Consider the following 25,015-nt stretch of genomic DNA (forward strand, 5'->3'; position numbering starts at 1 on the left):
TTAGAATTAGTAGTTTTTATTAGATGTGGGAAGTATTGTGTTCAAGGAAGAGAAGAAGTAGTTCATCATTTCTGTAGCATTTTTAAAACTGCATGGTTTCTCTTGTTAGGTCCAAATGACAAGCACCTCAAGTAATATAACTGTGTTTAGTTTCGGCCAATTTGGAGCCCTCAGGTTTAGAGGTGATCAGCATCATCCGCAGCTTCTGTCTGTGTGTGTGTGTGTGTGTGTGTGTGTGTGTGTGTGTGTGTGTGTGTGTGTGTGGGGGGGGGGGGGGGGGGGGTTCACGCCCGCGCACTTGTGTGTGCCAGTGAGAAACTTTGAACATGGCAATGGAACTTTGTGCATTAGAGAGACTAGGATTTTGGCTCAACAGCCTGAATTGTGAGGGTGGTAGAAACTTCTTTACCATGGGTGGGTGGTGGGGACCTCAAGTTGAGCAAAGTGCGAAAGAAGGGAAATGAATGTGCATGTAAAATGCTCATTTGTTGACACCTGGCAGTTGTTATGGCTCACTCATTCATGTGGGATATCCATGACTGGAAAACTTCATCTCTAGATACTCACAGGACATAATATCAATTTATTTTTCAATTTAATACCCGTATACACTAATACACTTGCGGGCACACTCAGATAACTTCTGCGAACCATTCGAATGAAATGTCATCGATTTCGAGTTCAACCAAGCATTTGCAGCATCAACCATTACATCATCATTGTCAAACTGTTGTCCTTTGAGGTCGTTTTTAGGTTTGGGAAAAGAAAAAAGTCTGGAAGAGCCAAATCTGGAGAATATGACAGATGACGTAACAATTCGAACCTGTAGTCATGCAGAGTTTCCTGTGTGGTGAGGGCTTTGTGTACTGGTGCTTTGCCCTGATGCAAAAGAACTCCGCACGCCAATTTTCCACGCCTTTTTTTCTTTATCTCTTCTCTCATATGGTTTAGAAGGGTGCAGTAGTATGATGCATTGATAGTTACGCACTTTTGCAAGTAATCCACCATAATTAGCCCTTTGCATTCCAGAAGACTGATGCCATCACCGTACTGGCTGATTTTTGCACCTGGAATTTTTTTGGGGTATGGGATGAAGAATGTTTCCATTGTTGTGCCTGATGTTTTGTCTCATGATCAAAGTGGTGAAGTCACATTTTGTCCATTGTCACATATCTTGCAAGAGAGCCCCCTTCATCTGCTTCAAATTTGTGGACGATTTCTTCACAACACTGCACACGCTCCCATCTGTGATCTGCATACAAGTCTTTCGGAACCCACCGAGATGAAACTTTCCGCATTCCCAAAATATCCACAACAATGTCATGAGCATCCCCATGGGAAATTCCAAATGTGGTTTCAATTTGATGCAATGCTGTTCAACAATCCTGCAAAATCATATTGTGAATTGCAGTCACCATTTCATCAGTGGCAATGGTGACAGACCTTCTGCACCTTGGTGCATCTTCCACACTTGTTCTTCCATGTTTGAAGTCAGACACCCAGTTTTTCACTGTTGCAAAAGACGGAGCACTGTCCTTAATTGTACTCCACATGTCCTCCGTAACTTCCTTGGTGTCATTCCCTTCAATGAAGATATTCAGTCACAGCAAAGTTCTTGATTCTCTCTGTATTCACCATTTTGCTTACACTGCGGTACACAACACACCCTAGCAGCAAAACTAATGAAGCTTGCATACTGTCAAAGGGTCACTATAAAAGTGGGTGGTGGTGTTTGTGCGAGACATTATGGTAATTATCTCAGGCTAGAAACTTTTCAACTGCCCCTTGTATTGATCATCAAGTACTATTAATTCCAAAGCTGCAGAGAGAACTGGAAAAATGGAAAAAATGTAGCAAATCCAAAAAATAATGAAAAGAGTATATGAGGAAGTTGTTAAAGCAGTTGCCCCCATACTAATATTTAACACATAAGTACTCATATTTTGCAAAGACTTCAGATAAGTCTGCAATGATGTCGACAGAAGTGAGCTGTATATAGCAATGGAAGAGTTAGAGCTTCCTAATAAACTGATTGCCTCAGTAAAAGCTACTATGGAAAACAGCCAGAGTCAAGTTAAAAACAGAAAATGCTATCAAGTTTTGTGACCATAAAAATGGAGTAAGGCAGGGAGACACATTATCCTGCCTTCTGTTTAATATAGCCATGGAAAAAGAGATGCAGACATCAATACAAAGGGAACTATCCTGTGTAAATCAGTTCAGGTACTGGCATATACAGATGATACTGTTACAATTACAAGCCTTGAAAGAGCTACTAGAAAGATGAACCTACAGATAAATGGAGGGAAAATTAAATATATGCCCACTGGTGTTAAAGATTATCGAAATGAGCCCCCATTCAGAGAAACTGTTTCGTATAAGTTTGATGTCATGTGTAGTTTCACTTTAGTTAGTTAGTTTACGTTGGATGAGAAGTACACGCTAAGAACAATGTCAGCTCTGAAATCCGAGAATGAATATTGTCTGCCAATAAGTGCTACAGTGCCCTCAGAAAACATCTGAAATCCAACTTGCTTTCTGGAAAACTAAAGCCAGTGCTATCGTATGATGCTGAAACATAAACATTAACAAAATTTGATGAAAAGCGATGGGTATATTTCAGGAAAGATCTTGAGACAATTGTTGAGTCAGTAGAATAAAATGGTATCTGGAGGAGGAGATTCAACTGTGAATTATATAGTCTGTATCATATCTACATCTACACCTACATGCACACTCCACAATCCACCATACGGTGCGTGGCGGAGGGTACCTCGTACCACAACTAGCATCTTCTCTCCCTGTTCCACTCCCAAACAGAACGAGGAAAAAATGACTGCCTATATGCCTCTGTACGAGCCCTAATCTCTCTCATCTTATCTTTGTGGTCTTTCTACGAAATATAAGTTGGCAGCAGTAAAATTGCACTGCAGTCAGCCTCAAATGCTGGTTCTCTAAATGTCCTCAGTAGCGATTCACGAAAAGAACGCCTCCTTTCCTCTAGAGACTCCCACCCGAGTTCCTGAAGCATTTCCGTAACACTCACATGATGATCAAACCTACCAGTAACAAATCTAGCAGCCCGCCTCTGAATTGCTTCTATGTCCTCCCTCAATCCGACCTGATAGGGATCCCAAACGCTCGAGCAGTACTCAAGAATAGGTCATATTAGTGTTTTATAAGCGGTCTCTTTTACAGATGAACCACATCTTCCCAAAATTCTACCAGTGAACCGAAGATGACTATCTGCCTTCCCCACAACTGCCATTACCTCCGATGAACACTCACCATCGAGGACAACGTACTGGGTTCTATTACTTAAGAAGTCTTCAAGCCACTCAAATATTTTGGAACCAATCCCATATGCTTGTACCTTATTTAGGAGCCTGCAGTGGGGCACCAAGTCAAATGCTTTCTGGAAGTCAAGGAATATGGCATCCGTCTGATACCCTTCATCCATGGTTCGCAAGATATCATGTCGAAAAAGGGCGAGTTGCGTTTCGCAGGAGCGATGCTTTCTAAAGCCGTGCTGATGTTTGGACAGTAACTTCTCTGTCTCAAGGAAATTCATTATATTCGAACTGAGAATATGTTCGAGAATCCTGTAACAAACCGATGTTAAGGATATCAGTCTGTAATTTTGAGGATCCGTCCTTCTACCCTTCTTATATACAGGCGTCACCTGCGCTTTTTTCCAGTCGCTCGGGACTTTACGTTGGGCAAGAGATTCACGATAAATGCAAGCTAAGTAAGGAGCCAATGCAGTACAGTACTCTTTGTAAAACCGAATTGGAATCCCATCAGGACCTGGCGATTTATTTATTTTCAAGCCATTCAGCTGCTTTACAACCCCAGGGATGTCTGTCACTGTGTCCTCCATACGAGAATCTGTACGAGACTCAAACGGCGGTAAGTTTGTACAATCCTCCTGCGTGAAAGATTTCTCAAATGCTAAATTTAAAATTTCAGCTTTCGTTTTGCTGTCTTCCATTGCCAGGCCAGACTGATCAGTGAGTGACTGGATGGAAGCCTTCGACCCACGTACCGATTTTACGTAAGACCAGAATTTCCTTGGGTTTTCAGCAAGATCTTGTCCGTTACATTGAGACTAAAAGGCTGAAATGTGCAGGACATGTACTGAGAGCAATGTGACTAGTAATCACTGGGCTTATTTGGAGATTGCAATTGCTCATTTATGAAGACATATGGCATCTCCCACATCTTCCTGAAATTGTCTTATTATATCCAATCCAAAAAATGATCTAGTGGAATGATCTATTGAGTTCAGGAACTCGTGCCATGGTACCATCTAGCTTTGTGTAAAAGTAATTTTGCGTGTGGTCAGACTTTCATTATGAATATTTCCTAAGATGTGTTTTTGGAAAAATGAAACAGAGTACTGCAAAGAGTGAAATTAGGGGTTTCTAATGAGCTGTGTCAATCCCCTTAAAGTTATTAAGTAGCTCACACTAATTTCGCTATTACATGCTGTTTTAACAATTTCAGTTGCCAAGATTTCTTAATCAATTAGTTTTTAGGCAAAACTAAATCATAAGACTGCAAACTGTATGGTAAATAATGAGATACATAAAATACTACATAAATAAGAACTTAGCAATTTTGTGTACACATGGTTTATAGAATACTTGCATGAGTAGAATTAGCCAAAGACAAGGAAAGAAGTCATTTATCTAAAGAAGCAGAACGATATCATCTGGAGTGATTCCACCTTGCTATGTTTCAAGTTTACACAATTGTCAGACAAAATCAGTATGCCAACACAAATTCTTATATTCGTCTCCTTTTACAAGTTTAGATTGAAGTAACAAGTACTTAAAGGGCTTACCTGAGCACACAAATGAGTGAGATACATGGGTGCATGATTATAGATAAAAGTTTTGACGTCTAACTGGTTAATATATTTAGTAAAAGTTCACACACACAAACATAGTAACATTCCTGATAATAATAATAATAATAATAATAATAATAATAATAAAATAATAATAATAATAATGATGATGATGATGATGATGATGATGATGATGATGTCTCTATCATAAACAGAACTATGATCAGTTCAGAGGCGACCTCTACCGTAAGTTCCCATTAAATGGTCTTTCACCCTGACTTCTAATAATCAAAGTTAATTGCTCTCCACAAAAGAGGAAAATAATCTCACCACTTGCCACGCAGTTTTGTCAACATTACAGGTGGCACACAAACAGTTATTTCTGTGAAAGCTAAGTGATGGAGGATGGTGCACAGTCCTCGCGAGTTCACTTCCTATTTGTACCGAAAACATACGTTTAGCAGCAGCCAGGCTGTGAGGTTATGAGACACAGTGTTGCCGGTATTTGACTGATGCGGACAGAGTGAGAAGTGGTGTCTTTTTTGAGAATTCTAAATGATCCACGACAGTGTACAGTCCTCGCAATTTCACTTTCTACTCTTATCAAACACGTGTTTAGTAACAGCCTGGCTGTGATATCACCCAAGGCACCTTGTAAGCCGGTGTTTGACTGACGTGGACCATATGATAGTGGGGTGCAAAGTGTAGTGTCACTGTCTCTCAGGCTGTATTTATATATGGGCACAGCAGACAGCCAAAGTGGAACATCTGCCGTCATCTGCTCTAAGCCCATGTAGCAGCATCTAAATGTCCACTTCCGTGAACACACACATTTTAATAACTCCATCATGAATCAATTTACAGTCTTTGTAATCTGTATATGAATGGAGTTAAGTTAGGTTTAATCATAGAAAAAGTTTCAGCTCGACTGCATTTAAAATTTTTCCGGCTAGAAATTTTAGAGTGGAACTGACAGTAGAATATTACCTCTGAACTACAACTTTAAGAGACTTTGTATTCGTTGGTATTTATATCAAAGCCTTGAAATTTGTTATAGCTCTATTATTTAATGGATATAATCAATTACTGTAATCAGAACTTCCTATCATTAATATAAATGATGCTTAATCTATTACAAATATGGATGTTTTTGTTCCAAATTTAGTTTTTAGTCCATTACTTGAAAACTGATAGAGGTAGCTTAATGGGGCCACATAGGTAATGGGACCGATGACCATAGCAGTCTGGTCCCTTTAATCCCCCAAACCAACCAACCAACCACATAAGTAATGTTTTTTATATCATACTGAAGCATCGCACTAATTTTCGTATTTCTGAGTCTAATATTTAATGCCTTCAATTTTCCTAAAAGCACTGTTTCTGTCCAAAATATTGCTCCAATCAGGCTGAGATTTATAAAAGTTGATTTTGACATATATTTGCATGTTGTTGTTGTTGTTGTTGTTGTTGTGGTGGTGGTGGTGGTCTTCAGTCCTGAAACTGGTTTGATGCAGCTCTCCATGCTACTCTATCCTGTGCAAGCTTCATCATTTCCCAGTACCTACTGCAACCTACATCCTTCTGGATCTGCTTAGTGTATTCATCTCTTGGTCTCCCTCTATGATTTTTACCCTCCACACTGCCCTCCAATACTAAATTGGTGATCGCTTGATGCCTCAGAACATGTCCTAACAACCGATCCCTTCTTCTAGTCAAGTTGTGCCACAAACTTCTCCCCAATCCTATTCAGTACCTCCTCATTAGTTATGTGATCTACCCATGTAATCTTCAGCATTCTTCTGTAGCACCACATTTCGAAAACTTCTATTCTCTTCTTGTCCAAACTATTTATCGTTCATGTTTCACTTCCATACATGGCTACACTCCATACAAATACTTTCAGAAATTACTTCCTGACGCTTAAATCTATACTCGATGTTAACAAATTTCTCTTCTTCAGAAACGCTTTTCTTGCCATTGCCAGTCTACATTTTATATCCTCTGTACTTCGACCATCATCAGTTATTTTGCTCCTCAAATAGCTTACTTTAAGTGTCTCATTTCCTAATCTAATTCCCTCAGCGTCACCCGACTTAATTCCACTACATTCCATTATCCTTGTTTTGCTTTTGTTGATGTTCATCTTATATCCTCCTTTCAAGACACTATCCATTCCGTTCAACTGCTCTTCCAAGTCCTTTGCTGTCTCTGGCAGAATTACAGTGTCATCGGCGAACCTCAAAGTTTTTATTTCTTCTCCATGGATTTTAATACCTACTCTGAATTTTTCTTTGATTATAAAGAGAAGTGCAAATAATGATATCACACAATACAACTTTACCAAAGAAATGAGTTTACATAAATACCAAATGAAATTAACTGCACACAATTTTGAATAACATAATTATATACCATGTAAGATCATAATATGCATTGACAAGGATGTTAAATAATGTCCGTACAAATGTCAAGTAAAACATGTGCTGTCATATACAAGAATTAGACCTAACCAGTAGCTGACTACAGTTATAATGTCAAGGCATACTGTCATACTGACCTGAACAATCAAGTATGTTTTCTTCTAAGTCACATCATTACAGAAACCTAGCTTAGCTAAGCAAAATTACATTGCATTACATTAATATTGGTTCCCTACTTCATATCTAAAAATTCATCTAGTGAATAGGATAAGTTGTCATTCATAAATTCCTTTAATTTCTTTTTAAATTCTGGTTGGCAATCTGTCAGACTTCTCATGCTATTTGGTAAATGACCAAAGACTTTTGTGGCAGCATAATTCACCCCTTTCTGTGCCAGAGTCAGATTTAACCCAGAATAGTGAAGATCATCCTTTCTTCTAGTGTTGTAGCTATGCCCTTTCCTCTTATTTTTGAACTGGGATGGGTTATTAATAACAAATTTCATAAATGCATATATGTATTCTGGAGGCAATGTGAATATCCCTAATTCCTTAAATAAATATCTGCAAGATGATGATGGGCAGTTAAAGGTATTATTCTGATTACACACTTCTGTGCAATTAATACTTTTTCACTTAATGATGAATTACCACAAAATATGATGCCGTATGAAAGCAGTTAATGAAAATAGACATAGTAGGCTAATTTACTGATATGTTTATCACCAAAATTTGCAATAACACAAGTAGCATAAGTAGCTGAATTAAAACATGTCAGCAGATCATCAATTTGTTTCTTGCAATTCAATCTCTCATCAGTGTACACGTCCAGAAATTTTGAATATTCTGCCTTAGCAACAGACTTACATTCAAAGTCTGTATTTAACAATGGTGTTATGCCATTTACTGAATGGAACTGCATATACTGTGTTTACTGAAAATTTAGTGAGAGTCCATTTGCAGAGAACCACTTAATAATTTTCTGTAGGACATTATTTACAATTTCCTTGGCTAATTATTGTGTATTTGTACTGTTAATTTGAATCTTCTGCATTCTTTCAGTTAAATATGCATTAAACCATTTGTGCACTGTCCCACTCATACCACAATAATTAAGCATATATAGAAGAATTTCATGAGTCACAATCAAAAGCCAGAGACCACAAAAAATCCCAGTGGGTGGTGATCCATTATTCAGAGCATTTAATATTTGATCAGTGGAAACATATATAGCTTTTTCTTTTGAAATGACTTTCTGAAAACCAAGTTGACCTTTTTTTGGTACTTTATTTTTACAAATATGTGAAGCTACTTGTGAATACATTAGTTTTTTGAGAATTTTGGACAAAGCTGTCAGATGTGAGATTGGGCGGTAGCTGTCTGCATCAGACCTATCCCTATTTTTATGCAATGGTTTAACAAATGCATACTTCAATCTATCTAGACAAATGCCCTGTTTCAGTGAGCTCCTACATATGTGGCTGAAAATCCTGCTTACTGTTGGAAATGAGCTTTTAGTACTTTGTTGGGAATGGCATCAATTCCATGCCAGCATTTACTTTTGGGTGAATTTATTATTTTACTAATTTCAGGAGAAGAGATGGGTTGAATTTCAGTTTTATCAAGTTGAATAAGAATTGCCTCTTCCACATACATCCTTGCATTTTCTAATAATGCACCCTTCCTGAGCCCTCACGTGCCCCATTTCCCTTTTAACAATATTCCAATTTGTTTTAATTTTATTATTAGAGGGGCTAACTTCAGACATAATACATGTACTTCTAGACTTCTTAATAACCTTTTTCTTGTGACTACGAAGGCTTTCCCGGCATAATAATTGATAATATTCTTCTTGGGTATGCAACTGGATCATAATGTCTTCATGACACAATATTTTCGCGGTCCAACTGGCCGCCATCTTCAGCTGAGAGTGCTGGTGCACGATCTCGCCGGAACTGACTTCCCAGCGCAAGCGGCAGCCCCTATATAGGCCGCAAAAGACCCACAACACGTGCGCGAGAAGGTGCCGTAACTGCCCTCTAGCACAGTAAACATACTACGCCGCCAGTGGTGGAAAGAGGCGAAATCAAGATATCGCTGTCAAAAATTAAAAAAATATATATTAAAAAAATTTTATTCCGACGATCGAAACACAGACCGTTGTTTTTTAATGTCAGATAACACCGGGTCCCAAGTCTTACTTAAAAGATAACCCTCGTCTCTATTAATAAGATTGTCAGATAAACGAATCTCTATGGATTCTTATAAAACACAGTCCCAATAGCGAGATGCAGGGGCAACCATTTGTGTCGCGTCATATAGCATTCTGTGTCCCTCAGTGAGACAGTGCTCCGCCACTGTGGATTTCTCAGGTTGAAGCAGCCGTGTGTGCCGCTGATGCTCAACACATCGGTCCTGAATGGTCCGAATTGTCTGACCAATATAAGCCTTCCCACAGTGGCAAGGGATCTTGTACACACTGGGCTTCCTCAAACCCAAGTCATCCTTAACAGAGCCAAGAAGCGCTCTAATCTTGGCTGGCGGACGAAAAATACTTTTTATATGATATCTTTTCAGAATTCTTCCTATCTTTGAGGAAATGCTCCCAGCAAAAGGCAGAAAAGCCACCGATTTGCAGGTATCTTCTGGTGGTTCAGGCGATGGTCCAAACTGGAAAGCACGACGGATCTGTTTATCTGTATAGCCATTCTGCTTGAACACAACCTTAAGGTGGTCCAATTCTTGTGTCAAGCTTTCTCCATCTGAAATGGCATAAGCTCTTCTCGCCAACGTCTGCAGGACCCCCGTATGCTGGAACGATGGATGACAGTTAGAAGCATGCAGGTAACGGTCCGTGTGCGTAGGCTTTCGATAAACATTGTGTCCCATCATCCTTTCTGTACACCAGAACATCCAGAAACAGAAGCTTTCCATCACTTTCCACCTCCTTGGTAAACTTGATGCTAGGATGCAAGGAATTAAAATGCTCTAGGAGGCGGTCAAGAGCTTCTCTCCCATGAGACCACACTATAAACGTGTCCCATCATCCTTTCTGTACACCAGAACATCCAGAAACAGAAGCTTTCCATCACTTTCCACCTCCTTGGTAAACTTGATGCTAGGATGCAAGGAATTAAAATGATCTAGGAGGCGATCAAGAGCTTCTCTCCCATGAGACCACACTATAAACGTACCGTCAACATACCTCCAGAAACAGGTTGGTTTTAAGGACACCGTCTTCAGCGCCATGTCCTCCAAATCTTCCATAAAAAGGTTGGCGACTATTGGGGACAATGGGCTCCCCATAGCCACTTCGTCCTGGTGCTGCCGTGCCACCGAGACTATACGGTCTACCCAAGATTAATAAGAAAGGGGTCCCACTTCGTCCGATCGTGAGTAACTTGGGTGCTCCTACCTACAATCTAGCCAAGTATTTAGCATCTGTTCTTGGCCCTCACGTTGGTAAATGCGAACATCACATTCCCAATTCTATGGTGTTTATTCAGAGATTGAAGTCCTTGTCTCTTAGTCCCTGCTATTTGCTTGTGAGCTTTGATGTCGTGTTGCTTTTTACCCGGGTTCGTCTGGAAGAATCCTTGCAATTAATTGGTAAGAAACTGGATGAGGAAACAACCAGGCTTTGTCGCCATGTGCTGACGTCGACGTACTTTTTATTCAATGACAAATATTTTGAACAGACTGATGGAGTGGCTATGGGGAGCCCATTGTCCCCAATAGTCGCCAACGTTTTTATGGAAGATTTGGAGGACATGGCGCTGAAGACGGCGTCCTTAAAACCAACCTGTTTCTGGAGGTATGTTGACGATACGTTTATTGTGGTCTCATGGGAGAGAAGCTCTTGACCGCCTCCTAGAGCATTTTATTTCCTTGCATCCTAGCATCAAGTTTACCATGGAGGTGGAAAGTGATGGAAAGCTTCCGTTTCTGGATGTTCTGGTGTACAGAAAGGATGATGGGACACTGGGACACAGTGTTTATCGAAAGCCTACGCACACGGACCGTTACCTGCATGCTTCTAGCTGTCATCCATCGTTCCAGCGTACGGGGGTCCTGTGGACGTTGGCGAGAAGTGCTTATGCCATTTCAGATGGAGAAAGCTTGACACAAGAATTGGACCACCTTAAGGTTGTGTTCAAGCAGAATGGCTATACAGATAAACAGATCCGTCGTGCTTTCCAGTTTGGACCATCGCCTAAACCACCAGAAGATACCTGCAAATCGGTGGCTTTTCTGCCTTTTTCTGGGAGCATTTCCTCGAAAATAGGAAGAATTCTGAAAAGATATCATATCAAAAGTATTTTTCGTCCGCCAGCCAAGATTAGAGCGCTTCTTGGCTGTGTTATGGATGACTTGCGTTTGAGGAAGCCCGGTGTGTACAAGATCCCTTGCCACTGTGGGAAGGCTTATATTGGTCAGACAATCCGGACCATTTAGGGCCGATGTGTTGAGCTTCAGTGGCACACACGGCTGGTTCAACCTAAGAAATCCACAGTGGCGGAGCACTGTCCCACCGAGGTACAAAGAATGCTATATGACGCGACACAAATGGTTGCCCCTGCATCTCGCTATTGGGACTGTGTTTTAAAAGAATCCATAGAAATTCATTTATCTGACAATCTTATTAATAGAGACAAGGGCTATCTTTTAAGTAAGACTTGGGACCCGGTGTTATCTGACATTAAAAAACAACGGTCTGTGTTTTGATCGTTGGAATAAAAATTTTTTAATATAAATTTTTTTAATTTTTGACAGCGATATCTCGATTTCGCCTCTTTCCACCACTGGCGGCGCAGTATGTTTACTGCACTAGAGGGCAGTTACGGCACCTTCTCGCGCACACGTTGTGGGTCTTCTGCGGCCTATATAGGGGCTGCCGCTTGCACTGGGAAGTCAGTTCCGGCGAGATCGTGCACCAGCACTCTCACCTGAAGATGGCGGCCAGTTGGACTGCGGAAATATTGTGTCATGAAGACGTTATGATCCGGTTGCATACCCGAGAAGAATATTAACCTTTTTCTTCGTTCTCTCTCTCTCTCTCTCTCTCTCTCTCTCTCTCTTTTTTTTTTTTTTTAAAGTTGCAATGTAGCAGTTTTTATAATGTTTGACTGTTTCTGGATCGTTACTCCTAGGTATAAGATACATTTTCCTTTTCTGTTTACAAGATATTTTTGTCCCTTAAGTGAGCCATGGCTTTTTAGAAGGTTTCCTACAGTTATGTTTCACTATTTTCTTGGGGAAACTGTTTCCAAATATGCTTACAAAGGTACCATGAATTAGGTTAAATTTTTAATTAACCTCAGGTTACCTGCACACCTCATCCCAACCTAACTGATGCAAGCTTTCTCTAAAATTTGCAATTGTTAAGTCCTTAATTAAACACACTATTTTGGAGGACTGTTTTGCGTTACTGCATCAAGCTATGTCATACACTGTAATTAGCTGTTCATCATGATCAGAAAGACCATTCTTTATAGGAAAAGTTTTTATTTCATTAAATTTATCTTTGTCTATAAAAACCTTATATGTCAGTGTGCTACTTTTCTGTACTAGGAAAAATCAGTAACTGATGCCAAATTGAAAGAACCATTGAAGTAAAGAATTTACGCTTTTGAACCTGGCGAGTGTCAGGAATCTTGCAGTATAGTCAAATTTGAAGCCATTGGCTTACAGTATATCTCAATTTTAAAAGTATAACCTATTCTGGTGATTTGTAATTCAACGAAATTTTCATAATATTATCGGTTAATGAAAATGACATTCAGGTGATGGCAGATATTCTTAATTCCTCAGACAGAAATGGGGAGTTCACTCATGGAATTGAAATAGAGGGTTCAATTAAATTTTTGGACTTACAAATCACAAAAATAGGACATACTGTTAAAACTGAGATATATCATAAGCCAATGGTTACAAATTTGATTACATTGCAGGATTCATGCCACCCACCAGCTCAAAAGTGCACATTTTTTTTACATCAGTGTTTTATTGGATAGCCAGATTAGATTCTTGTAAAGATGTGCCTGAGAAGGAAACTGACTTGACTGTTCAGGTCAGTGTGACTAGCGGTTTCACTGATATGGCAATTAGGAGGATTGGAAGCAAAAATTTTCATAAAGTAGAGAAGAAAGTTGTAGTTAACAAGGAGACTGAAAAGTATATTTTGTTGTCATATTACGGGTCAATGGCAGATAGGATACCAGATGTCTTACACAAATCTAATATTGCAGAAGGTTTTTGAATTGATAATAAACAGGGTAAATTGCTGTGACACAAGTTACGACTACCACTGTATAAATACAGTAGTGCAGGTGTCTATAAGATTTTCTGCAGTTCATGTAAGAAATATTGTGTCTGGCGAAGTGGATGGGGGTTTCGGATTAGATTTTGTGAACAAGGACATGCAAGTAGTGGAACTGTGTTAGTACAACATTTAAAGGAGAACCATCAGCTTAAAAACATTGTAGATGACATGTCCATTTTGCATTTTAGTAATAAAGGAATATTACTGGGCATTTTAGAAGAAATTGAAACATAAGTGAGTGATCCAGAACTTACAATAAATGAGCAGATTTCAGGCAGTCGTAGATAATTCTTCGATTTTTTCAGCGAGTTACTTCTGGCTAGGAAGAAACAGTAAGACTCCCTATCCAGTTATTCTTTCTTTTAACTACCTCTATGACTAATGGAATTTTTAATGAGCGCATGTACTTTTATTAGCAAACTGTTTTTCTTACATCATACTGCAAATTTAAAGATGACGTGTAACAGTATACTTGGTTTATGAAACCTGCACTATTGCATTGAGTTTTACTGTTGACTGTCTTGCACAACTGTGCTGGTAAAAACAAAAACAAAAAATTAATTAATTATGTTTTTTTTAAAAAAGACAATCGTTTTAATTAACTTTTTATAAGATGTGGTGTCCTATACTTAGATTATGAACAAATCGTACTGAATGTGGTGCTATATGATGTTATTATAAATGGAATGCTTTGTACTGTTGTACAATTCACTTTCATATGCATTAGTGCTAATTGAGCTTTTATTATTTTTATTAACATTTCCGTTTTACATGTCATCAAAATTGCTACCCTCTTGTGACACCAGCTCCATTAGCGGTGCCTTGACATTATAACTGTAGTCAGCTACTGGTTAGGTCTAATTCTTGTATATGACAGCACATGTTTTACTTGACATTTGTACGGACAATATTCAACATCCTTGTCAATGCATATTATGATCTTAGATGGTATATAATTATGTTCTTCAAAATTGTGTGCAGTTAATTTCATTTGATATTTATGTAATCTCATTTCTTTGGTAAAGCTGTATTGTGTGATATCATTATTTGCACTTCTCTTTATTATTTGTTACCAGGTCATCTGATGATGGGTGATGCCCAAAACGTGTCGTAAACACAATAAAAGATTCAATACCGTCTGGACCTATATTAGTTGTGCGACTTACCATCATTTTTAAATTCACTTTCATAGTTACCAAATTCAATAAATGAGTGCTGTAATTAATGTTTGATACATAACTGTCAATCCGTGCAAGTTTTTCAAATAATAATTAGTTATGTAGGTGTTGGAACTGCTGACAGTTTTATCAGGTCATTCATTTAGTATACCAGTCATGTCACACGTTTTGAAATATAAGAATGTTCTGCATGAAGAGTTCTTTTTTAACAGTGTGTTACAACACTGTAATCATATCATAAATCTAAAACATTTCCAATTATGTTATTAATTTGCCAATTTACTGTTCTCTTCATTAGTTGTAGACATTTTTAAAAACAGGAATTTTTTTTTCAGGTTGAGATGGTGACACATACCCCTCGAGGCACAACAGTTATGGCTGTTCGTGATTCTGAATTGGCAAAACTTCCTGAAGGACTTTTCAATGCAATTAAACTGAAGTATCCTGTTGTTGTAACAAGACTGATTCATCTGCTAGGGCACAGAATACTGGGTAAATATCTTTATACACACTTATTACTTTTCTTGATTTGTGAAGTTTACTTGCTATTGTGCACATTTTTGCATGATAATGTGTCCATTCATAGGTTCATAACCAAACAATTGTGTGTAATTGAATATTTCATTTGTATGATAATTCTTAATGATGTCGGGATGAGGAGTCAGTCACCTTTCTTACCTTTAGTTGCTTTTTTAACATTGTCACCTTTTTCGACATTTTTTGGTCATTTAAAAGAAAGTAAGCTGCTTACTATTGTTTCGAAGTTTCTGTATTCATGTTCATTTATTTTACTTTTTATACTGCTCAAATGAAAATAGTAGATAAATTCTAATGTGAGGGGCTTCTGACGTTTGAGATTGATTGTTTCTTTTTGATTTTTTGAGTATTTTTTTTAAATATATTGTGCAGCTGTTATTAGCATCAAATATTTCTCTATTACAACTGCTTCTGATTTTGTAAACTGTCTTCTAATTTTGCTGTAGTAACAAAGCTGCTGCTGTGATACTCTGTTCAATTTCGAAAGTAAACTTTTAAAATGGAGAAAATGCAAAGACAGACGGTTTGGAAAGTAAAGTCTCTGCCTGGGGAAGAGCTAAGTAGCGGGTGGGGAGGGAGGGTGAGTGGAAATGAACTGTTTTGCAGTGTGTGTTCTTGATCTGTTAATATTGACACAAAAGGTTTTCAGACAGTTTTTAGCCACTCACTCTCAACAAAACATAAGTGTAACTTTCAAATTAAATGTGGCTCTCATCAGTTACATGTACAAAACTCTGATCTGAATTTCCTGCATGTAACTGACGTGAGCCTCAAAGTTTGGCTTGTACACCAACAATAGGGATGGTAAGTACCAAGCATAGTTCCACCACCACTGAATTGATGTGGACAATGAAATAGGTGATTTTCAATTTCTCTATGGATGCATCATATAATATTTGTAACATTTTTAAGAAGAGCTTTCGTGGTAGTATTCCTGAACATTTTTCGCTTCCGTCTGAGAAAATAAGACACCTAATGACAAGCACTACATTTCCAGAAACATGTTAGAAGAAACATGTTCATCTTATTACACGTTGAATTTGAATGAAACTACCAGTGTTAAAGATTACATTTTTGTCTGAGAGTTAGTGTCGCATAACAATGCATCACCTAAGAATTTTCTCTATAAGCAAATCAGTTAGTGAAACGTTACATCAGAAGTTATGTGAAGCATATTCTGAAGCCTACCTGTCTCTAAATAAATGCCTTATGTTGGGATCAGATGGCCCTAACCTCAATAAAAAAGTGTTTAGGCTTTTAGATAGTGATATCCAGGAGACACAAGACAGACAATTTATAAACATCAGAAGTTGCAACAGTCATACAGTGTGTAATACCAGGGTCAAGGCTTTAGAGTGTTTAGGTGAAGGAGCATGTAAATTTCTGGTCAGTATTTGCCATTAGTTTGACGGTTAGCCTGCTTGCTGGGAAGAATCTGAAGGAATTTGCGTGTAAGTTTAATATTCTGCATCGCAAGGTTTTGAAACGTACAACCATAAGGTGCCTTACTTTAGCAGCTTCACCTAACAGGTTCTGGAATGGAGGGATGGTATTTAATCTTACTTTCTTAATCATATACCTTTAAAAAAATAGTTCTGCTACTGTACAGCTCAAATCTTACAATGCCATTGTAAATGTTTTTAAGAAACCTTCAATGGAAGCTGAACTTCATTTTTGTACAGGTCTATTCAGTAGGTTCACACAATGTTTTCAAAGCCAAACACCTCTGATTCACAAATTGCATACAGAAGTAGAAAACATAATTCAAACCTTTTTGGCTTGTATGTTTGTTGTGCCAGCGATCAACAACAAACTTTAGTTAGACACAAGTATGTTTGTAATTAACATGGTTTGCACGCTATCACAGAATACACCATTTTTTCTGTTTGAATGATTTCAGAATGGGTTCTGAAACCTGAAACTGGTCATAATTTAAGTAAAAAGAACTGAATTTTGCAACTTTGGCTGTTTTCTCCATAAAACTTTTTGGCTTGTGTTTTGAGGGTTTTTGCTTTGAGAAAAACCGTGAATATTTGAAGTTCCTCGCAATGAACTCTTCACATTGGATAATCTGCTTCCTCTTGTACAACAAGCTTTTAACAGGCAAGTAAGCGAAGAGCTTAGTAAACTGGAAGAATGTGACTGCTTATGGTCTCAGGAGAATGCTCAAAAACATTACATGGAAGCCCAAACGTGTGATGGAAAAGAAGTGCTTATGAAGTATCTCACTGAAAAGTTTTAGGGTTTTAGACCTCAGAGAAAGAATAAAGAGCAGAAACTATAGTAACTGAAACCTGAAACTGGTCATAATTTAAATAAAAAGAACTGAATTTTGCAACTTTGGCTGTTTTCTCCATAAAACTTTTTGGCTTGTGTTTTGAGGGTTTTTGCTTTGAGAAAAACCATGAATATTTGAAGTTCCTCGCAATGAACTCTTCACATTGGATAATCTGCTTCCTCGTGTACAACAAGCTTTTAACAGGCAAGTAAGCGAAGAGCTTAGTAAACTGGAAGAATGTGACAGCTTATGGATTCAGGAGAATGCTCAAAAACATTACATGGGAGCCCAAGCATGTGATGGAAAAGAAGTGCTTATGAAGTATCTCACTGAAAAGTTTTAGGGTTTTAGACCTCAGAGAAAGAATAAAGAGCAGAAACTACAGTAACATGTTAAAAGTTGCAAAAATGATGCCATTTGATGTCTGACAAGATTACTTATCAGATGAATGGATGGTTTTACAGCTGGAAAAGATGACACAGCTTTAGATAACAGGGATATTGACAATTACTGACAGCCGCACACCTCAAAAAGAGTCTCACCATCCATAGAGTTAAAGTATCAAAATGTTTTAAAATTACATTTAATTTTATGAAATTGGCATGACTACATGTCACATCTTGAATTCCCTTATATTACCCCATGGAAATGTGGACACAGAAGTAAGATATTCCATTTTGACGCACATAGTAGGAGAAGACAAAACGACAGGGACTGATAATTTTTTATACAGTGTTTGACTGTGAGGGGTGCTTTGGAAAGTACCCCCATTTTCTTTCTTGTGCCCTTTGACTTTCAGCTCATTAGGTATAGACAGCCACAACATGCAAATTATACTGCTTATAAGGAAGAATGTCAAAAGAAAAGAAAACATGAATTAGAAGGAAACAAAATGAGGAACAAAACCAAAGGCATCTTGAAGAGGATATTAAAAAGATGAATAACATGAAAAAATCGATTGACTATGAGGCAATTGCCCGAAAAGGAAAGGAACAAGAACACCAAACATCTATGGAGACATGAGAAAAACTTCTCTCTCAAGCCTCAGTTAAACTGAAGAAAGTACTTGAACAAAAAAAAATGATTCAAAGGCAGCAAAATTGGCCCAGGGTATGCTTGAGGGAGCATAGATAATTAAAATAGGAGAAAGAATGCAAGAAAGGGAGATGCAGAGCAATCAAAAGAATCTTGCGGAAAGGAAATCCAGTCTAATTATTTCATTTTTGGTTAACATTCCTAAGAAATAGTTATCCAAAAATATTTTATTTAACTTTTTCCAGTATCGAAAGTTATAATGTTGTTTGTTGTAAAAATGCAATGTGGATTTTTTTTGTGATTTGCAATTACCAATATCAAGTTACCAGTGTAGCTGCACATATTAATAAAATTGTGTGAAGGGAAAAAAGGGCCCCCTGCGGGTTCGGGGGTTAGAATAGGCCCGCGGTATTCCTGCCTGTCGTAAGAGGCAACTAAAAGGAGTCTCACATGTTTCGGCCTTATGTGATGGTCCCCTCTCGGGTTTGACCTCCATCTTTCTAAATTATTCCGAAGAGCGAGCCAATTGGGGAAGGGCGCCTTACATGGTGCACTCTATCTGTCGTGCATTGAGACCTTTAGCCGACTTTTTCATCGTTGCAATGGTGTCCCACTCGTTTTCCATCTCTTGGGCGAGGATACGTCCCTGGGTGCAATTCCCACGCTGCACTCTGCAGTGTTGCTTTTAACTGTGACGACGACCTTGGACATTTTTGCACCTAAGATCCAGCACGGTAGCCAGTCCGTTGTGGTGGGGCCGCCATGTTCCCTGTTGGTTGTAGCCCCCTGACAACACAGGGATCGCTCTACTGATGCCTGCGCCGTTAACTCCCCACGTATGCCAAGGAGTAGATGCCCATCTCCCTGGGGCATCAGGACTCCCGGCAATAGCCATCCTGCCAGGTGGCTATTGCTGCGGCTGGGTGGCGCCTGTGGGGAGGGCCCTTGGTCGGAGTAGGTGGCATCGGGGCGGATGACCCGCAATGAAGCGTGGTACATCATCTCTCGCTGGCGGCCAGCCACCAGCAGTCTCTAAGCGTTTGAGGGCTCATTTTAAAGCTAACGTTTATGACCCCAAATCGTTCCCCTCCCTGGCCACACCATGGGAGGAACGAAAGGCAATGAATGACAGTGACGTGTATTCGCCCAGGTATCTCATCTGTACCAGAGCTGATGGTGACTCGTTTCTATCCGTGAAGCCTCAGTTCTTTGTAGAGCATTTAGAGGACAAGTTTGTGGAGGTGGAGGGCTTGTCCAAAATGCACTCTGGGTCAGTTTTGATAAAAACGGCATCCTCTGCCCAGTCACGCAGGTTACTTGCTTGTGACAAGTTGGGGGATGTTAACGTTACCATCACCCCACATAAGAGTTTAAATATGGTCCAGGGTATTATTTTCCATCGGGACCTACTTTTGCAGTCTGATGACAAGCTGCCCGCCAATTTAGAGCGCCATGGTGTACATTTCGTCCGGCGCGTTCATCGGGGTCCGAGGGACAATCAGGTGGCTACCGGTGCCTTCATCTTGGCCTTCGAAGGTGATACATTACCAGAGAAGGTCAAGGTGATGGTCTACCGATGTGACGTCAAACCCTATATCCCTCCCCCGATGCAGTGCTTTAAGTGCTGGAAGTTCGGTCACATGTCCTCTCGCCGTACTTCTAGCCTCACATGTCGAGATTGTGGACGCCCATCTCATCCCGATACTCCATGTGCCCCGCCTCCCATCTGTGTCAACTGCGGGGAGCACCATTCACCTTGCTCGCCAGACTGCAGAATCTTCCAGAAAGAACGCAAAATCATGGAATATAAGACCCTGGACCGACTGACCTACACTGAGGCTAAGCGGAAATTTGAACGGCTACATCCCGTGCGCATGATGTCATCTTATGCCTCCACTGTCACTCCTGCTCCAGCTCCTTCAGCTGCAAGTCATACCGTCGGCTCTCAGAGGCAGAGGACCTCACCTGCCCCCTTGACGATGGGGGCCCCTTCTCTCGCTGTTGCTCCCACACCATCTACCTCGGGAGCAGCACCCACTAAACCACTGGGGACACCAGTCTCCACTTCTAAGCCGGAGAAGCGTAAGTCTTCTTCGGCTTCTCTCGCTCGGAAGGGATCCCTTGGGCCACTCCCTTCCCAGGTTCCTACCAGCGGCACAGCAGACTCCACCCAGTGGCTGAAGATGCCACAGGTCGCTGGTCGACGGGCTTCGCGATCCTCTTCGGTCCCGGAGACTGACTCCAATAAGCCCTCTCAACAACAGCAACCAAAGGGACAGCGAGAGAAAACGACTTTGAAGACCCATAAGACCAAGACCCCTGCGGTGGCACCTACTCCACCGCTACCTAAAAGCTCTGCGTCTGATGATGAGGTGGAGATCCTTGCGTCCCCTGAGGACCTCGATCTCGCCGGTCCTTCAGACGCAATGGATAGCACTTGCACAGGTGCTCCATCGTAGGCAGCAGGTGACCCAGCAGCGTAATCTGCCTTCCCAGTCCCGTCACGCCTTTCTCCGCCATGGACAATACCATCCTCCAGTGGAACTGCAGCGGTTTCTTCCACCATCTAGCTGAGCTCCACCAACTTTTCAGCCTTCACCCTTTCTTCTGCATTGCTCTTCAGGAAACTTGGTTTCCAGCAATGCGAACCCCCGCTCTCCGTGGCTATCGGGGTTATTATAAGAACCGGGCAGCATATGAAAGGGTGTCTGGTGGCGTCTGCCTCTATGTCCTTCACTCTCTGCACAGCGAGTCTGTCCCTCTCCACTCACCTTTAGAGGCTGTCGCTGTTCAGGTGTGGACGCCACAGGCTGTTACCGTCTGCAGTCTTTACCTTCCACCGGATGGTGATGTCTCGCAGCATGTCCTGGCTGCACTGATAGCCCAATTGCCGCCACCTTTCTTGCTATTGGGCGACTTCAACGCCCATAACCCTCTGTGGGGTAGGTCAGTGGAAACAGGTCGAGGCGCCACCGTTGAGCATTTATTGTCGCAGCTCGATCTCTCGATTTTAAATGATGGTGCCTTCACACACTTCAGTGTGGCGCATGGCACATACTCCGCCATTGACCTTTCAATCTGTAGCCCTAGCCTCTTACAGTCTGCCCAATGGAATGTGCATGACGACCTGTGTGGTAGTGACCACTTTCCGATCTTTCTGTCACTACCACAGCGTCACTCTTCTGGGCGCCCTAGCAGATGGGCTATGAATAAGGCTGACTGGGACTTGTTCTCCTCCACTGCCGCTATTGAGCCTCTCTCTAATGATGACATTGATGCGATGGTTCAATCGGTCACCACCGACATCGTTACTGCCGCTGAATCTGCCATTCTCCGTTCCTCTGGGTCCCCTTGGCGGCGGACTGTGCCTTGGTGGTCGCCTGAGATCGCTGCAGCGATTAAAGATCGCCGGCGGGCGCTACAGCGTCACAAGCGACATCCCTGCATTGAACACCTCATCACCTTCAAACAGCTGCGAGCGCAGGCCCGCCGCCTTATCCGCCAAAGCAAGCAGGAGTGCTGGGAGCGGTATGTGTCCACCATTGGCCTCCATGTCTCTCCATCGCAGGTCTGGGCCAAGATCCGACGCCTCTATGGCTATCGGACCCCTGTCAGCGTCCCTGCGCTCTCACTGAATGGAGCAGTTTGTACAGACTCCGACGAAATTGCCAACAGCTTGGCAGAGCATTTTGCTCTTAGTTCCGCTTCTTCCGATTACCCGCTGGCCTTCCGCTCCATTAAAGAGCGAATGGAACGTCGGAGCCTTTCGTTTCGCACCCACCACCCAGAATCTTACAATGCTCCATTCAGTGAGTGGGAATTTCGCAGTGCCCTAGCCGCTTATCCTGATACCGCTCCTGGGCCAGATGGCATCCACTGTCAGATGCTGAAACACCTTTCAGTGGACTGCCAGCGGCGCTTCCTCGATCTTTACAACCGTCTTTGGGTCGAGGGGGAGTTTCCGTCGCGATGGCGGGAAAGCGTTGTCGTCCCCGTTTTGAAACCTGGAAAGAGCCCTCTGGAGGTGGACATCTACCATCCCATTAGCCTCACCAACGTTCTTTGCAAGTTGCTTGAACGGATGGTGAGCCGGCGCTTGAATTGGGTACTGGAGTCTCGGGCCTTCTGGCTCCGTCTCAGGGTGGGTTCCGTTAAGGCCGCTCCGCCACCGACAGTCTGGTGAGCCTGGAGTCGGCCATTCGTACTGCCTTTGCCCGCCGTCGGCACCTGGTCGCTGTCTTTTTCGACATGCGGAAGGCGTACGATACGACATGGCGTCATCACATCCTTTCTACGCTTCATGGATGGGGTCTTCGGGGCCCTCTGCCGATCTTTATCAGAAATTTTCTGTCGTATCGTACCTTCCGCGTGCAAATCGCGGCCTCATATAGTTCCTCCCACGTCCAGGAGACTGGTGTGCCACAGGGTTCTGTTTTAAGTGTCTGCCTGTTTTTAATAGCCATTAACGGGCTCGCTGCGGCCGTGGGAAATTCTGTCTCCGCTTCCCTGTATGCTGACGACTTCTGCCTTTACTACAGCTCTACTGGCATTGCAGCTGTTGAACGTCAGCTACAGGGCGCTATCTGCAAGGCACAGTCTTGGGCTGTAGCTCATGGGTTCCAGTTTTCGGCAGCCAAGACATGCGTTATGCATTTCTGCCGGCGACGTACTGTCCACCCGGAGCCGCGGCTTTATCTTGCCGGCGACCTTCTTTCAGTGGTGGAATCACACAGGTTTTTGGGGGTGGTTTTCGATGTCCGGTTGACTTGGCTGCCTCATATCCGGCAGCTCAAACAGGCGTGTTGGCGGCACCTCAATGCTCTGCGATGCTTGAGCCACACCTGCTGGGGCGCCAACCAATCTACCCTGTTACGGCTCTACCAGGCGTTAATCCAGTCTCGCCTGGATTATGGGAGCCTGGCTTATGGCTCAGCATCCCCATCTGCGTTGCGGGTGCTGGACCCAATCCTCCATAGCGGGATACACCTTGCCACTGGTGCTTTCCGCACCAGCCCTGTGGACAGCATACTAGTGGAGGCAGGTGTCCCTCCACTGCGGTTACGACGTCAACAATTACTGGCTGCTTATGCTGCCCATGTTTTTAGCTTGCCCGGGCATCCAAATTACCGTGTCCTATTCCCGCAGTCAGTCGTCCATCTGCCAGACCGTCGGCCCCGGTCGGGTTGTCCGATCGCCGTACGCGTCAAGGAGCTTCTCTCCGGGCTTGGGTTTTTCCCTGTTCCACCTTCTTTCCGGGCACTTCTGCGTACGCCCCCATGGAGTGTGCCTCGTCCTAGCCTTCGGCTCGACTTGGCACAGGGCCCGAAGGACTCAGTACCTCCAGAGGCCTTCCGCCGCCACTTTTATTCCATCCTGTCCACGTATCAGGGCTCTAGCATAGTTTACACTGACGGCTCGATGGTCGCTGGTCGAGTCGGTTATGCGCTAACTCTAGGGGACCATTCCTAACAACGTTCCTTGCCGGATGGCTGCAGCGTTTACGCTGCTGAGCTAGTCGCCATCTTTCGTGCCCTGGAGTATATCCACTCCTGCTCAGGTGACTCCTTCATTATCTGTAGCGATTCCCTGAGCGGTTTACGAGCTCTCGACCAATGTTTCCCTCGTTCCCGTCTGGTGCTGGCTATCCAGGAGTCCCTGCATACTCTTGCGCGTTGCGGCCATTCTGTGGTCTTTGTGTGGACCCCAGGCCATGTTGGGATACCTGGCAATGAGAATGTTGACCGCCTGGCGAAAGAGGCCACTAGTCAATCATCTCTGGAGATTGGCCTTCTGGAGACTGATTTGCGGGCAGTCTTACGCCGCGAAGTTCTTTCGGTTTGGGACGCTGAATGGCGCAATCTGCCCACGCCCAACAAACTCCGTCCAATCAAGGCGACGACGACTGTGTGGCGGTCGTCCATGCGGGTCTCCCGCAAGGAGTCTGTTGTCCTCTGCCGGCTGCGCATTGGGCACACTCAGCTTACGCACGGCCACTTATTGCGCCATGAGGACGCACCTCTATGTCGCTGCGGCTCCGTTTTATCTGTGGTCCATATTTTATTGGAGTGTCCGCTTTTAGCTGTGCTCAGGCAGTCGTTCGCACTGCCTGACACGCTCCCTGCCCTTTTAACAGATGACTCTGCTACGGCTGACTTAGTTTTACGTTTTATTCGGGCAGGGGTTTTTTATCATTTAATCTAAGTGTTTCTGTTTTATCTTCTTGTTTTTTGTTGATTCTGGCCTTTGGCCTCCGGTTTTAAACTGATTTTTTAATGTGTTTTAAGTGTTTGGCTTTTTCTTTTTTATTTCTATGGTCGGCCAACCACCGTCACACTCTGTGTGATTTTAGTTCGTTTTGTCTGGTCTTTGTCTCAGTTTTGTGTCGTCTGTGCTC

The 25,015-nt window shown here is 42.1% G+C and overlaps 1 protein-coding gene across 6 annotated transcripts in view; it reads left to right on the forward strand.

Annotated features, from left to right (window-relative positions):
- LOC126470233 (neuropathy target esterase sws) overlaps positions 1-25,015 on the forward strand; it is a 199,535-nt gene that overhangs the window by 77,861 nt on the left and 96,659 nt on the right. For all 6 annotated transcript variants that reach the window (XR_007586158.1, XM_050097930.1, XM_050097929.1 and 3 more), the window contains exon 15: positions 15,107-15,263. Coding sequence is in view for 5 of the 6 variants with exons in the window: in XM_050097930.1 (XP_049953887.1) it covers positions 15,107-15,263 (157 nt within the window). In the remaining variant the exon portion in view is untranslated. The remainder of the gene's footprint in view (positions 1-15,106; positions 15,264-25,015) is intronic.

Source organism: Schistocerca serialis, chromosome 3 (genome assembly GCF_023864345.2).
Source record: "Schistocerca serialis cubense isolate TAMUIC-IGC-003099 chromosome 3, iqSchSeri2.2, whole genome shotgun sequence".
NCBI classification, from domain to species: Eukaryota; Metazoa; Arthropoda; class Insecta; order Orthoptera; family Acrididae; genus Schistocerca; species Schistocerca serialis.